Below are 15,101 nucleotides of genomic sequence, written 5' to 3'. Positions count from 1 at the left end.
GTCGCTGCATTCCAGGAGTAAACATGTAGCAGGCCCTTTTCAACTAGTTTGGCCTTCTGTTCTTTTAAGGCCCTAGGGTTAAACCCAGAGCACACGCTATACTGAACTGAGAGATGGGGAACACCCACGCAAATAACACACAGAGTGTGGCCATCAGCTGGTGAAAGCTTATGGCCACACTCTGTGCATTTTTTAAAGGTATGCTTTAGCTGGTCAGCCAAACTATTAACCCACACAGCCAACCTACTTTACACCCAGCAGTCTAACACACACACCTAAGGGGTAGGGAAGGCTTTGCTATACTACTTTACCACAAAACTTTTATTTTTGTTTTTTACAAAACCAACAAACAGTGAAAGGCGGAGGTAAAGGGAACTAAACGATCACACACACTCAATATAAAGAGCAAAAAATTAGACCCAAGTCACTTACTAACATCCAATACTTAGAGCTACAGAGATTATGATGCTGAAGCACGAAGCGGCAAACGAGATCTGAGGGAAGGGAGGAGATGTGATGGGCTATGGGTAAGGGGGAGGAGCTTGGAGCTCAGAGCAGATGCTTGAAAAGTTGCCAGTCAGATCCGATATGGAGCCAAACACCCACAGGTTGCAGACAAAATGAAGTCAACTACTTCCGATCACTGGTTAAAGATAAAAAAATATATATAGGACTATGAAAAAGAACTTATACAAAAAGAGACAGGAAAATCAAGAAATAACGGTCCCTCTACAAAAAAGGAGCCAACACAGTCAAGCACACTGAAATGGGAGGGGAGGACTAAACTAACTCTACCAACAACTACTTTAAAGACTACTACAAAAAATAAAAGGATTTCTGACAAGAAACTAAATAAAAGAAGACTACTTATCCCACACGGGAACTCGAGCCAAGAATCAGCGTCTGGAGCTTAGCAAGAAAAAGTTGCCGGCTTGGATTTGATGTCAGATCCAAGACACAAGAGTGAAGAATAGTGACATGGATAACATCAGATCAACAGACAGACAAGCCAGCTGTCCTAGCAACACAAGGGGGAAACTGGAAGAGGCTGAAAACTGAAGTAGAAAGGAAAGTTGTCAAACTGTTTAACACCTTTGAGTATCTGGGTAGCTTGGCTGGAAGAAAAGGAAAGTGTGAATGAGGAGGTCAAAAGCTAGTATCCGAGGTGCTTTAGCCAACTGGGTCAAAGTGTCAGGGGTAGTGCGTGAAAGAAGAATGCCAAAGAATATGAAATATAAAGTGCACAAAATAATGGTGGTACCAGGGCTTCTGTAGGGCCCAGTAACCTGGGCAGTGAGGGCGCAGCAGTTAAAGAAGTCACAGATGATGGAGATCAAGTGCCTCAGATGGGATGAGGACATCAGAGCAGAAGCCAAAGCAGCCCCAAATGCAGACAAAGTCATGGAAAACAGATTATAGTGGTGTGGTCATATGTGCAGAAAACAAGATTTAAGAAATCCACAAAAAGAAGGCAAGAGGAGATAAGGATGCCCCGCTAATAGAGGGTGGACCATTTGAGAGAAGACCTGCGATAGCCAAGTGTGACCGTCAAAGAATGTAAGCAAGCGGCACTGAATCAACAAAGATGGCGACACCTCAACCCCATGTACAGAACTGGGAATATGGGGTTGTGGGTGCTGATGACTATCTGTGTATACTTCATGTGGTTTTGGGACACGGTAATGACTGAAATGGGCTTGTCCAACTAACAAATAGATAAAAAATGCAGAAGCTTTATCAATGAAAGTAAGGATCACACACTGTTTCAGGAGAAAAAATAAATAAAAAAAATAATAAAATACAGCAGACTCAGGGACAGGGGGAACAGATGATTAGGCATACATACCTGTGCTTGGCATTACGTCCTGCACCAGAATGACACCTCTTCTAAACATGGATCTTCAAGATTTTGCCAAATGCTGATTGGTACAAAGCATGGAATCATTCAAGAATCCATCAGTGAGGTTCCTTGATGCCGGACCAGCTAATATTCTACAAAATGCCAAATCTATCAGAAAGCTAGGACTGTGTCAGGTACAGTGATGTTCGTCTCACCTAACTTGATATTCGCTGGCATTGTACAAGCAACAATTCAAGACTGAATTGTCTATTTCCTCTTACCTTGTTATCCTGGAGATATGCAGATGAGTTCCACTTTTATTTAAAAATTCCTCTATGGTGTCTCTAAGAAACTGGAAGTATATCAAGCCTTACTGAGTAGTGAAAAGTTGTAAAACTGGACGTCATTCAAGAGAAGTGTTTGGAAATGTGTACAATACATACGTTTAGAACTGATGAATTCTTGTGAACAATTATTTATATGGCTGTGTGCAGTACTTTTTAAGGTTAATGTGAAACTTTTGTGGGCATTTTCTTAACTGCTGGTCATCTACCAGCTTTTTTTGCAGCTAGGTCTTTTTCCTGTGGGTTATCCAAAATCTACCAAACAGGTACTCTCATAAGCAGCAGATGTTCTGGTTTCTACTATCTGCAATACAATGAGGTTTAAAGAACTTTTTACACATTCAAGAGCATGTTTTCTTTCTTACTGTGACAAACTGCATACAAACATTCAGACTGTACAGTATTTCTTGCTTTTTCTACAGCTAAAAGGAATGAATACATGTGATTTCTCACCGTCAAAATAGTCTGTTAAAAAAAAATAAAGTGCTTCCAACACACAACACGATCCCTTCCATTTATTTTGTGGCTGTCTTGCTTAACTACTTTGACTGAGAGAGAGAGAGAAATTCTGAACTTTAATGGGCAAAGATCAGTTAAGTCAAGAATTATGTAAGTGCATCTTGCATACTCTGTAAACAAGCAAAAGCACTTTCAGTAGTCATGGCATGTGGCAGAAAGGCAGAAACACAAATAGCCTATAAACTTACAAAAGAAGACTTACTGTCAACACATCCTGCGTGACTCTGTCCAACTCGTAGAGAAAATTAGTTGAAGACAGTGGTTGCTATTAAAAACAACAAAAATAAACATTATAAGTAATGATCTAGTTACTTAGAAATTATGTTTTAGCCTAAGTAATGCTTGTGTAAAATAAGAAAAGTCAGGAAACAGAAATCAAACTTACACTTTGTGTGGACTGATTTGGTGGTGGTGCTTTTCTGTAGAAAAGTGCATCACGTATTGCTTCAAAAGGTAATGAGTCTTCCTTCTGTATAGAAAACAGTGGGTTGTCCCATCGATTTCGGGAATCAGGGCACTCGAAACGCATGACAAGAGCATCAAAGCTGAGGCAATGAGAGTAAATGCAATGTAATCATACATGACTGAGATGGAATTCATTATTTTAAAACCTTTTGGAAAGTACAGCCTAACCAATGACTGAAGACCACAGTCAGAGGTGCCTAGCAGGTTTCTCACTATTAAAATATCTACACATACAATTATAACCAATTACAATGTCAGGACTCAGATTGCCAAGTCAAGAAAAATGATGACTGAAAATCTGGACTACATAAACTAACTCTGAGATTGCAATGTGTTGGAATACTCCCTTTTCACTGAAGTATGGCAATCTCAGAGTTGGTATATATAAGTTTGGGGGTGAAGGGAGGCTTGCCCCCACCTTGCAAAATAGAAATGAATAATGCCTAATATTTGCTATTCTCCAACATTTTTGGTCTTCTTTATTCAGTATTCCAAGCCTCAGCAATCCAAGTCTTGACATTTCAATAGGGAGCCAATACAATTACTCTGCAGAATCAGCAACTTCCCTAGTTTGCTTCTCAGAGTACGGGAATTCGTCCATTAAGAGGATACTGCCTCATGCCTTTCAGTTGCCATGTTATGAGGTAATGTGGGATGCCTGCATGAATCAGTATTTCAAAGCATAATGATGATGGGGGTGGTGGGACGGATCACATAAGTAGATCTATTTTTCTAGCAGTACTTTGTCCAAATGAAGTAATAATGCTATTTATATTCATTCCATGAACATTTTCTATGAAATTCCTATCCCGCCTAAAGCAAAAAACTGAATGCTCATAGTACCTTTGCTATGCCAGACCTTCTAAAAACTGGGATTATTAGTAACCCTCAGTCATCTGAAGGCATGTGCCTTGTCGCTGTTCCAGTCAACTAATCAACATAAGTTTGTATACTTACTTTCAAAAACAGTAACTATCAATGTTGAGATTCATGATCTCAGAGAAATAGCAGTTGTACCCACTATGTTCATATCCTGTCAGCCAACATGTGCAAATTTCAACATTATGCTAGGCAAATGAGACTATTCTGAAAATACAAGGGTTTTAACACATTTAAAGACTTGTTAATTCTGCCTGAAGAAACTTTCCTTCATTTCTCATAGGATTTCATTACTGGAATGAAGTACCTTTTAATAATTCACTTTTTTCACTGATTCTGCTACAAGATACAGTCCCTTCTAGGGCTTTCAAGTTAATGTCGCTTTTTATTTAACCTGGTTAGCAAACAATGTAAATTAGTCGGTTATCTCTTTTGTATACATTTTTTTGTTACACATCAGCAATTTCAACTATAGCATGATGTAGAATTTTACAGCCTTTTGCAAATATGTACAATATCAATGTGATATTCTTCCAAGCGGTAACTCACTATACTTGCCTGTTACTGTTATGCATGCACCTGCCACTGAGGTACAGTCTGATTGAAAGTTGAGAAAACACAATGAATCAGACTGCAGAAAGTATTACGGAAGCATCCCATTTCCCAATTCTTTGAAACTACTTACAAGAAAACAGTATACATGGAACAAAGTTTAGCCACAAGAAAGTATGAACATCATGTCTAAATGATGAAATTTGAACCATTCAGTGCTCTTATTATGAAACCTGGTAAAAAAAAAATGCGGGACTTTTAGAAATACTAAGGGGATATGGACTGGGTTAGTGAACTGTTATAAGGCTTAAAGATGTCGGTGAAACCTAGACAGTTAAAATCATTTAAATGAATGGACAATCACGGACACTTTTTTCTACATGTGGTCTACTCAAGGGAAGGAGGAGAAGCACACCCCCATGCAGAAAACTTTGCCCCTGCACCATGTGAACTAATAAAATCAACTATGAGCTAGACATTCTACTTGGTTTTCGATTGTATGGGTTTCACTGAAAAACTGTATGGTGGACGTAAATGAAAAGAAATCAGCTACAAAAGATCCATTGGAATAAACTATTAGAATTTTGTCTCTATGTGTCATATTGTGCCTGCAAACTACATGCTACAAAGTAATGCAAATGGAGAAGAAAGTACAGTTGTGCACGTTGTACTTCCCCATAACAGTAGATGTTCGAATTCATCAATACTGTAGTCATCTTTAGGCTATATGGATTATGTCTTGCCCAAGACATAACAACCGTCCCTTCCAAATGCTCTAACTCTAGTCCACATTTCCACTCTGACTGCTGATTGGTCAGCCCTGAGGAGGGAAAATCAGCAGTCAGAGTGGAAAACCTTTAGGACTTTCTTGCTGCCTCATGAATAAGCAGGTCAGAGGCTTCACAAGAGCAGCAGCTGGCCTTTCAGCTACTTTCTGGCAGATATCCACCCTCTGGAGGAACCTTTCCACAAGGAAAATATTTTTTAATGTGTTTTATACATACATACGACCTGACCCCAAATTGTACAATAGTCCAAAAGGAAGAAACATCATACGCAGTTCACAGTTTATAGAGAAGGTGATGAGAGAAAATCAGGTAGCTGCTGTACAAATGTCTTCCAAGTGCATGCATCTAAAGCAGGCTGTTGAGGTCAGGGAAGAAAAGCTCCACAGTTTTGCAACATACATAACAAAAATCAAATGTTAGTAGAGGTTCTGGGATGCATACACACAAAAACAGACTATAGAGAAATGTTTTAAGTTTGCTCTCATGTCCAAGGTCTAGAAAAATGGAATTTCACAGCTTAGCTATATGAATAGCATACATAGTTACCAAAGTGCTCGTTTGAGTTGATGTCTAGGAGATTTTCAGTGTGAGACAGAATAGTTGTGTAAAATCTTACCATAACCATAGAAGTCCTTCTCTTCCATGTTGCAGTATTCATAACAAGAGGGACATTCCACCTAGGCAACCTGAACGTCTGGCCAATATACCAAAGACTTAAGCTACTGCAAGGTACATGCAACACTGTACATAGAACAGCTGTCAGCCATAAAAGTGATGTCTGCATGTACCATCCTCAGAACTGAATGCCCCAGTCAGAACACCAGTCCAAGGATAACAGGCAAAAGGATAAAACAAAGACATATTCAAGGAAGAGCATGAACCAAGGGGAAAGGAGGGTGGAACAGAAGTACATCTATGGTGATAAGATTTTAAACAACTATTCTATGTCCTTCTATTCCCATGTTGCAGTATTCATAACATGAGGGAGAATACCAAAGCTCATGAGTGAGAAGGGATGGGGAGCACAAGAAGTCTCCACAAATCCAGCAGAATTGCTCTAGCAAATCCTGGTCTTGATCTGGAAAAAGAATCCAGCTTTTAGTGTTTTGTGAAGGTATGAACGGAGGACCAAGTAGCTGCCTCTAGAACAGAGGCAGTGTCCAAAGCTTTAAAGAAGGCTACAAAGGAGGCCACTGCTCTAGTTGAATGGGCCTTAGCAGAGGAAGAAAGTTTTTTTTTCCCCTGAGAGAGAGAACAAAAGGTAAAAGCCTTTAAAATCCAAGAGAACATAGTCTGTTTAGAGACAGGTTTACCCAGTGCCCTGGGGTTAAAGGAAACAAACAGTTGCTCAGCCTTTCTAATGGGTTTGGTCTTGCTCAGATAAAATCTAAGCTGTATGTTTCTATTTAAAGTGTGCAACACCCTCTCACTGGAGTTTTGAAGAGAAGGGAAAAAGGTGGGTATATGAATAGACTGATTGAGGGACAAATCATTAACCACCATAGGGATGAAGGAAGACTTAGTATGCAGGGACACCCTGTTCTTATAGAAAATCGGAAACAGTTGAGAAGTTATTAAAGCTTGGAGTTCTAAAACTCGCCTAGCAGAAGTAATATTCTACTAGTTAAACAGTTTTCCAAGTACAGAATTTTAGGGAAGAGGAAGCAGCAGGCTCAAAGGGAGTCTGGGTCAGTTTTCCCAAGACAAAATGTAGGTTCCAGGGAGAGGAACAGGTTTCCTGGGAGGTCTTATGTGAAGGATGACTTTTAAGAAAATTTGACCTCTAATCTAAAAGCTAAGGGGGGAAACAAAGGCAGGCATGCAGAAATGGCTAACAAATGGGCTTTAACTGAAGAATAAGCCAGTCCAACCTTAAGCAGTTCACAAAAGTAAGAAAGGACTAGAGGGATATCCAATGAAAATGGATCTAAGTCTCTTATTAAGACTTAGAAATCCTCTTCCATTTGTACAAGTAGGATCTCCTTGTATTAGGCTCCCTGGCCTTCGACAGGACTAAAAGCACAGACTCAGAAGAAAGGTCAAAGTCAGGTTCAGTATTGCTAAATGTGGGTGAATGAGAGATCCTTTGTCTTGTGTGAGTAGATCCATCCTGTGAGGTAACCTGTGATGACTGCCCTTGGCTAACTGCAGAAGAAGAGGGAACCAATGCTGTCTTGGCCAAAAGGGGTTCACCAACAATATTTTTGGTTTGTCCTGCTGTATTTTCAGGAGGACTTTCTGAATAGGGGGGAATGCGTAGAGAAACATCCCCTTCCAGGAGAATGATAGGGCATTCATCTTCCAGACCAGAGGATGTGGAACTCTGGCACAGAATTTTGGAAGTTGTCTGTTCAAAGGGGAGGCAAGCAGATCTATCTGAGGAGTACCCCACTGGTGGAGAATGTCCAGAAACACATCCATGTGGATCATCCATCCATGGGCTTGTGTCAACGATCTGGTCAGTGTCTGCCTGAACATTTAGAGCTGATGGGATGTAAACCGCAGATAAAGTTACCTCTGCTTGAAGTGCAATCTCCCAAGCATGGATTGCTAATCTATAAAGTAGACAAATTACTTTGCCCCCACACCCCCATTTGTTCACACACCAGAGAACCGCGGTGTTGTCTGTAAACAGCTTCAAAGGACCTGGAAGGAGAGATGACTTGAAGGGCCAGGATCAGAGCCCTCATTTCTTTGATGTTGATGTGTTTTATTCCTTGACGGAGGGAAACCACAAGCCTTGGACTTTTAGGTTTCCCAGGGTTGCCACCCACCCCAGATTTGAAGCATCTGTGAACATTTCTTGTATTGGTGGAAGAAGCTGCAGGGGAAGTCCTGGATTGTGAGAAATTTGGTGAATCCAGCAATGCAATTCCTTCTTTGGGTAAGGCAGAAGTGGGACGACAAATTCTAGAGGATAAGCATGCTGGGACCACAATGTCTTCAGTACCAATGGAATTTTCACATGTGGAATCTGGCTAGGGGTGTCAATGGTATTACCAAAGACATGAAGCCTAGCATCCTTAGAAAATCCCTGGAAATCGGAGAAAGTAAGGGAAACTGAAGGAAGTAAGCCTGCAGAGACTGCACCTTTTGAGAGGGCAGGAAGGCCATCATGAGTTCTGTTCTTATCCTGCAACCCAGGAACACCTGGTCCTGAGAAGGAGTTAGGGAAGACTTGTTGTAGTTGAGGTTGAAACCCAGACTGAGCAGCAAGGAGATGGTGGTTTGAAGATTCTGTTGCAAGGTGACTGGACATTCTGCTTGAATGAGCAGGTCATCCAGGTAAGAGTAGATTGGGTAAATGAGAATCCCCGGAGTCTGCAAGGCAATGATAGGAGCCAAACATTTTGTGACTACCCCTGGGGCTGCAGAGAGTCCAAAAGGTAAAGCACAGAACTGATAATGAGAGAAAGCAACAGAAGAATGTAAGAATTTCCTGAATAGAGAGTGGATAGGAATGTGAAGGTATGAATCCTTTATGTCTAACCAGGTAAGCCTGGGGCAACAAGAGAGGGAACAGGGTCTGTAGGGTAAGCATCCAGAAGGAAGGAACTTGAAAGAATAAACTGAGTTGGGATAGGTCTAAAATTGGTCTCCAGGGGCCATCTTTCCTGGGAACTAAGAACATTCTGGAATAGAAACCTTTTCCTCTTTCCAAAGCGGGAACCTTCTGTATGGTTCCTAGTGCCTGCAAGTCTTGAATGACTTCAGGGAAAAGGTGGATCTGGTCCTTTGGAGGTTGTGAAATTCCCATGAAGGGAGGACTGGATTTCCGAGTCATGTAATAACTTCTTAGAACAATAGACAGGACCCATTTATCTGTGGTAATGCTTGTACAAACTGAAAGGGAGTTAGAAAGGCGCTGGGAAGGGGGGATTTCTGAGAAGGTTGCCAGGTAGTCAAGACTACCTAGCTTGTCTTGAAAGGGTCCTTTTGAGCCAGAGATGGCGGAGACCTAGGAGGCATCTGCCTACATGTGGTCTTCTTGCACTGTTGGGAAGGTGTATGGGTCTTCTTCCTAATAAAATTAGTTCTGGAAAGGTAGCTCCTATGAAATTTAGGAACTGGGGAGATAAAAATATGTTTAAGCTCCTGAATTTCTTTTCCTTTCTCCTGAAAGGATTTGAAGAGAACTGCAGCATTAGAACCAAAAAGGGCAGTGTTTAGAGGTGCATCCATTATCTTTGCCTTGAAATCCTCAGGCAAAGGCTGCAACCTCAGCTAGGAATATTTGCTGAGGACTGAACCAGATGCTGCTAATCTAGCAGACACCTCTGCTATGTCATAACTGCACTTAATAGAATGGCTGGTAACCTGGGAAGACAGTCCCAAGAGAGAGTGAGGAAAGCTGGGTTTTTGTTGCAGTCAGGGGAAACCATTCATTAATTTGGAGGCCTGTGAAAGAAGAGCCAGAACATATTTGGACATATGTGTCTGATAATTAATTGCCCTGAAGGCCAGAGTGGAAGAGGTATAGACCTTTTTTCCAATTCTCTCCATTTTACATTCCTTATCCAGGGGGGAGGGGGGGACTGTTAGACGGCAGTAATTTGGCAGTCTTGTCAACACACCAAGAGATCATCGCTGGGTCTGCAAGAGGACATTTATACAGGTAACTACTGTCCTCGGGCACCTTATAAAACCTGTCTGGCCTTTTAGGAGTGGGACATTGAGAATTAGGATGCTGCCAGAAAGGCATCTTGAAAGGCTGGCAAGAGAGGAGTGATGGCTGAAGGAGTGTCGGTTTACAAGAGGTCATAATACCCCTTTTGAACCTCTGAGACCTGTGAGCTTTCCCAACTGAAGTAGTCCCTCATTTTGGAGAAAGGTTCTCCAAAGGAAATTATCTTCTGCAGGAGAATCCCTGCCGTTGGAATCGACTTCAGGGTAGGCATACTTCAGAGGAGGATCAATTCGAGTGGAGTAAGCCTGGGATTTATCAGAGGATGGATCATCTTCTTCACAGGCCTCAAGTTCAGCAGATGGAGAAGGAGGAATAGGAGATGCTGAGGTAGAAGGATACAAGGTGGAAGGCCTAAGTGCCATGAAAGCATTCAAAATTCCTTGAGAAAAGGCTTGCAAGTCTGGGGAAGACTCTACACTGAGAGACACATGCTTTTGTTTTCTCTTGAGAGGAAGGTCTACCCTAGGCCAAGAAGGAAGGGCAGCCATAGGCCTGGGCTCCAGATTGGATGTCGGCACAACCTCAATGGAAACATCAGGAGAGGTATAGCAAGGAACATTAGAAGGAGTGAGCCATGGATCCCCCTTACTGTCCCAAACAGATGTCTGGAAGACCTCTGCAGAAGTGCTGTAGGAGCCCTCCATAGCAGCTTCTGAATCAGTACCCACTGAAGGAGGAAGACCTGACACCATACGCACCTCCAGGACTTCACTGGCCTGGAGAGGGACATTCGAGATCAGAGATGCAGCCGCAGATTCAGGCCTCACCTTTTTCGCCTTCTTCTTTGGGAGCTCACCAGATGAACCAGTAGTACCTTCCGTACCTAACGCTAGTCTCTTCAGTCTCTGATTCTCAAAGGTATAAGGCAGACAAACGACTGCAGAGAGTTTTAGGGATGTATGCCAATCATGATCGGATCCCAGACAAAAAAAAGCACTGGTCGTGGTTGTCTTTGTGTGGAATCTGTCTTTCACAGTGGCACTTGCCTTTCTTGGATGACATTAACCTCTAACCTAACAAACATGCAGCAGCAAAAGCATAAAGGAGATTCCCCAATGTGGCACTTATCTGAAAAAAGATGAACTTTCAGCGATCAGAGAGACAGCTGGAAGATGTCATTTGGACTGGCATCACAGAAGTTCTGAGGATGGTACGTGCAGATGTCATTTTTATGGCTGACTCTTTGCTGTTCTATGTGCAACATCGCACATACCTTGCAGTAGCTTAAGTCTTTGGTATACTGGCCGGACATCTGGGTCACCTAGGTGGAATTTCCCTCATTTTATGATACTGCACAACATGGAATTAGAAGGACATCTTACGTTTTTGCAAGGCATATATTTTGCAAGTAAATCAGATATGGGCGGACATCTGTCAGGTTCATATAGAATTTTGTGTATGATTTTTAACTAGTAAAATGTTAAAAGACATTTTAGCTCTAACTAAAATTTTGTTTATTTATTTATTTTACATTTGTTGACCAGGATAGTCCGATTGGATATTTGTCCATTTTCAGTGGAGACCCGGGGATAAAAGCTCCACAAAAGTACAGTTTTGTACCTACCATAAATGTAGATGTTCGAGTGCTAATACAGCTGCAGTAAATCACAGATGGGTTTTCTGCCGTCAGGCGGGTCCTCGGTCGGCCGAATTCCAAAGTCTAGGTCCGGCGTTGGTTGTTGTCGCTTTCTTTCCTGACGTCAGTGAGGCAGGGGTATATAAGACACAGCCGACGCCATTTTCTTCAGTCTTTCTTGCCCCAGATGTCAGGTGCCCTCAGAAGGAAGGCAATACATAAATTATATTTATATATATGCAATGCAATATAATCAAAAATCAGTAGTTGCAAGCAAATATACCATAGAAGGATAACCCAATCAGGTTGTATGAAGAGGGGTTAGGCCTATACCAAGAGGGGAAGGAGGGAGGGTAACCTGTACTGCAGCTGTATTAGCACTCGAACATCTACATTTATGGTAGGTACAAAACTGTACTATGTTAATCGTGCATACAGCTGCAATAATCACAGATGGGTAGAATCCCAAAGCTACGCACAGGGTGGTAGGCACTAGGTGGAACTGGGATGAGCCAGAATGCCCTGCAACACAGCAGTGGCAAAGCCTGCTCTAGTTTTGGAATATAAAGGCAGATGGTAGTGTTTTGTGAAGGTATGCACAGAACTCCAAATGGCTGCCTCCAAAATATCTTTGGTAGGAACTCCTCTGAGGAAGGCTGTAGAGGTAGCTGTGGCCCTGGTGGAGTGAGATCTGATGCCTGTAGGGACAGATTTTCCATGATAGGAGTAACAAAACCGTATGCAGTGGCCTATCCATTTTGAAATTGTCTGTTTGGTAACTGGCTTCCCTTGAGCTCCTACAGCATAGGACACAAAGAGTTGTTCTGTTTTCCTGAAAGGCTTTGTTCTGTCCAAATAATAACGTAGCTGTCTATGGATGTCTAAGGAGCGTAGCAGCCTTTCCCCTTTGTTTTGAGGATTGGGGTAAAAGGTAGGTAAGTGTATGGCTTGATTTAAAGCTACCCTGGATATCACTTTAGGCATAAATGACGGGTTGGTTCGAAGGGAAACCCTGTCCTGATGGAAGATGAGAAAGGGCTGCACAGCCATGAGGGCTTGTAGTTCAAACCCTACGAGCTGAGGTAATGGCCAGAAGGAAAGCTGTTTTCCAGGACAAATATTGCAAATCTGTTGAGGCAGCTGGTTCAAAGGGAGGCAATGTTAATTTTTCTAGAATGTAATTAAGATCCCAGGCTGGCATTGGTTGTTTCCTTGGTGGTCTTATATTCTTAGCCCCTCTGAGGAACTGTCTTAAGAGTGGGTGAGAGAATAAGGGTGGATCAGTGTTGAATTCTGCAGAAATGGCTGAGGCATGGATTTTTATGGAGGAAAATGAAAGTCCACTGTTCAGCAGCTCAGCTAGACACTGTAATACCTGAGGCAAATTTAGTTTTCTAGGATCCTGGCCTTTTTTCTCATTCCAAGAGCAAAACCGTTTCCATTTTGTGGAGTAAGCCTTTCTAGTAGATGGCCTTCTGGCCTCCAAAATGACATCCTGCACCTCTTTGGGGAGCAGGGTCTGTTGTGTTGTTAAGGAATTTTCCATGCAGTGAGACTGAGTGTTTTCAACTGACTGTGAAGAGTTTTGTAGCTGTGTTGAGTCAGTAGAAGAGGCATTAGAGGTAGGGGCCAGGGAGGAGTATGCGTTAGGCTCCTCAGGAGTGGGTACCAGTGTTGTCTTGGCCAGTCTGGAGCAATCAGTATCATCTTCGGTCTGTCTGCTCTTGCTTTCAAGAGCACTTTGGGCAGAAGAGGCAGAGGTGGGAAAGCGTAAACTGTCCATGCTGCCCAACTGAATGAAAGGGCGTCCACTCTCCAGGCCTTTGGATGAAAGGTCCTTGAACAGAACTTTTCCAATTGATGATTCCTGTGGGAGGCGAAGAGATCTATGTCTGGCCTTCGCCACGCTTGGATTATCTTTGTAAACACTTGAGGATGCAACTTCCATTCGTGTGGATCTGTCATATTTCTGCTTAGATTGTCTGCCAGCGTGTTTTCCAAACCTGGCAAGTACTGTGCTTGAAGTTCGATTTGCCATTCCAGAGCCAAGTTCCAAAGTGTCATGGCTAGTGTGCACAGGGGGTATGAATGTGTTCCTCCTTGTTTGTTTATGTACCACATTACTGTGGTGTTGTCTGTTCTTATCAATAATTGTCCTGGATGCAGGAGGTCCTTGAAAGCTGTAATTGCATTTATCACTGCTAGCACTTCTTTTTGATTGATGTGAAGGTGCTTTTCCTTTTGGGACCATTTGCCCTGAATGCACCTGTCTGTCATGTGCGCCCCCCAGGCGTAATCTGAGGCGTCTGTTGTGATGACTTGATTTGCTTGAGGCTTGCAGAATGGGAGACCTGTGTTTGTTTGACATGCTTGGGCCCACCATAGAAATTCCTTTTGCAAACATGGAATTATTGGTATTATTGTTTCCAAACTGTGGCTGTGTTGAGACCATAGGTTTTTTAGGTACCATTGAAGTTTCCTCATATGCAACTTTGCACATGGGATTAAAAGAATGCAAGATGCCATGAAGCCCAGAGCCTGCAGGATTTTCCTTGCAGTAAGCCTGGTACGATTTGCTAGTATTTTGAAGTACTGAGCTAGTTGCCCCTGTTTTTCTGGCGTAAGATAGGCCATCTGAGTGTTTGTGTCCAAGTTGGCACCCAGGAAAGTTATTTTCTGAGATGGTGTTAGCCTGGATTTCTCTTTGTTGACTGTGTATCCCAGAGAATTCAGTAACCGTGTTACATAAGCCAGATGTTCCAGAAGTATGTGCTTGCTGTCCGCTTGGATCAGGCAGTCATCCAAATAAGGGTAAATTTGTATCCCTTGAAGTCTGCAGTAGGCAATTACTGATGCCAGGCATTTCGTGAATACTCTGGGCGCAGTAGATAAGCCAAAGGGCAATGCAGAGAATTGATAGTGGATTGAACCTGCAAGAAATCTGAGGTATCTTCTGCAGCTTTGTCTGATTGGGACATGCAGGTATGCCTCCTTGAGGTCCAATGTTACCAGCCAAAACTCCTTGCCCAGCATGGGAAGAAGTTGCTGTAATGTGAGTATCTTGAATTTTGGTGCAGTAAAAAGTGTTTAGGATGGATAAGTCCAAAATGGGTCTCCAGTCGGTTCCTTTCCTTCGTACCAGAAATAGCCTGGAATAAAAACCTTGACCTTGCTCGTGAGTAGGTACTTCTTGAATAGCATTCATGTCTATGAGCTTTCAAATTTGTAGTTGTGCCTCTGCCCTTTGATTGTGTGGCAGGTTTGGCATGCCTCTCAGTCTTGGAAGAGTGTGAAAATGAAATCTGTAGCCTCTGTTTATAACGTCCAGGATCCATTTGTCTGTTGTGACAATATGCCAATTTCTTGTAAATAATGCCAGCTTTCCTCCCAAGGGTGCTGCCAGCTGAGACTTGCTTGGCATGGAAAGGAGGAAGTCATTGTGTTTGTTTCC

General features: G+C 42.4%; 1 protein-coding gene across 1 annotated transcript in view; it reads right to left on the bottom strand.

Moving 5' to 3' along the window:
- Positions 1–15,101, bottom strand: part of KTI12 (KTI12 chromatin associated homolog) — a gene marked incomplete in the record, with an annotated part of 408,069 nt that overhangs the window by 75,038 nt on the left and 317,930 nt on the right. Inside the window, 2 exon segments of the mRNA XM_044077840.1 lie at positions 2,906–2,968; positions 3,089–3,248. Of these exon segments, the coding sequence (XP_043933775.1) occupies positions 2,906–2,968; positions 3,089–3,248 (223 nt within the window).

The sequence above is a fragment of the Protopterus annectens genome, chromosome 7.part0, assembly GCF_019279795.1.
Source record: "Protopterus annectens isolate FY-2018-M chromosome 7.part0, PAN1.0, whole genome shotgun sequence".
NCBI lineage: Eukaryota > Metazoa > Chordata > Ceratodontiformes > Protopteridae > Protopterus > Protopterus annectens.
Note: the sequence above shows the minus strand (reverse complement) of the source record. Positions and strands in the feature narration are given on the sequence as shown.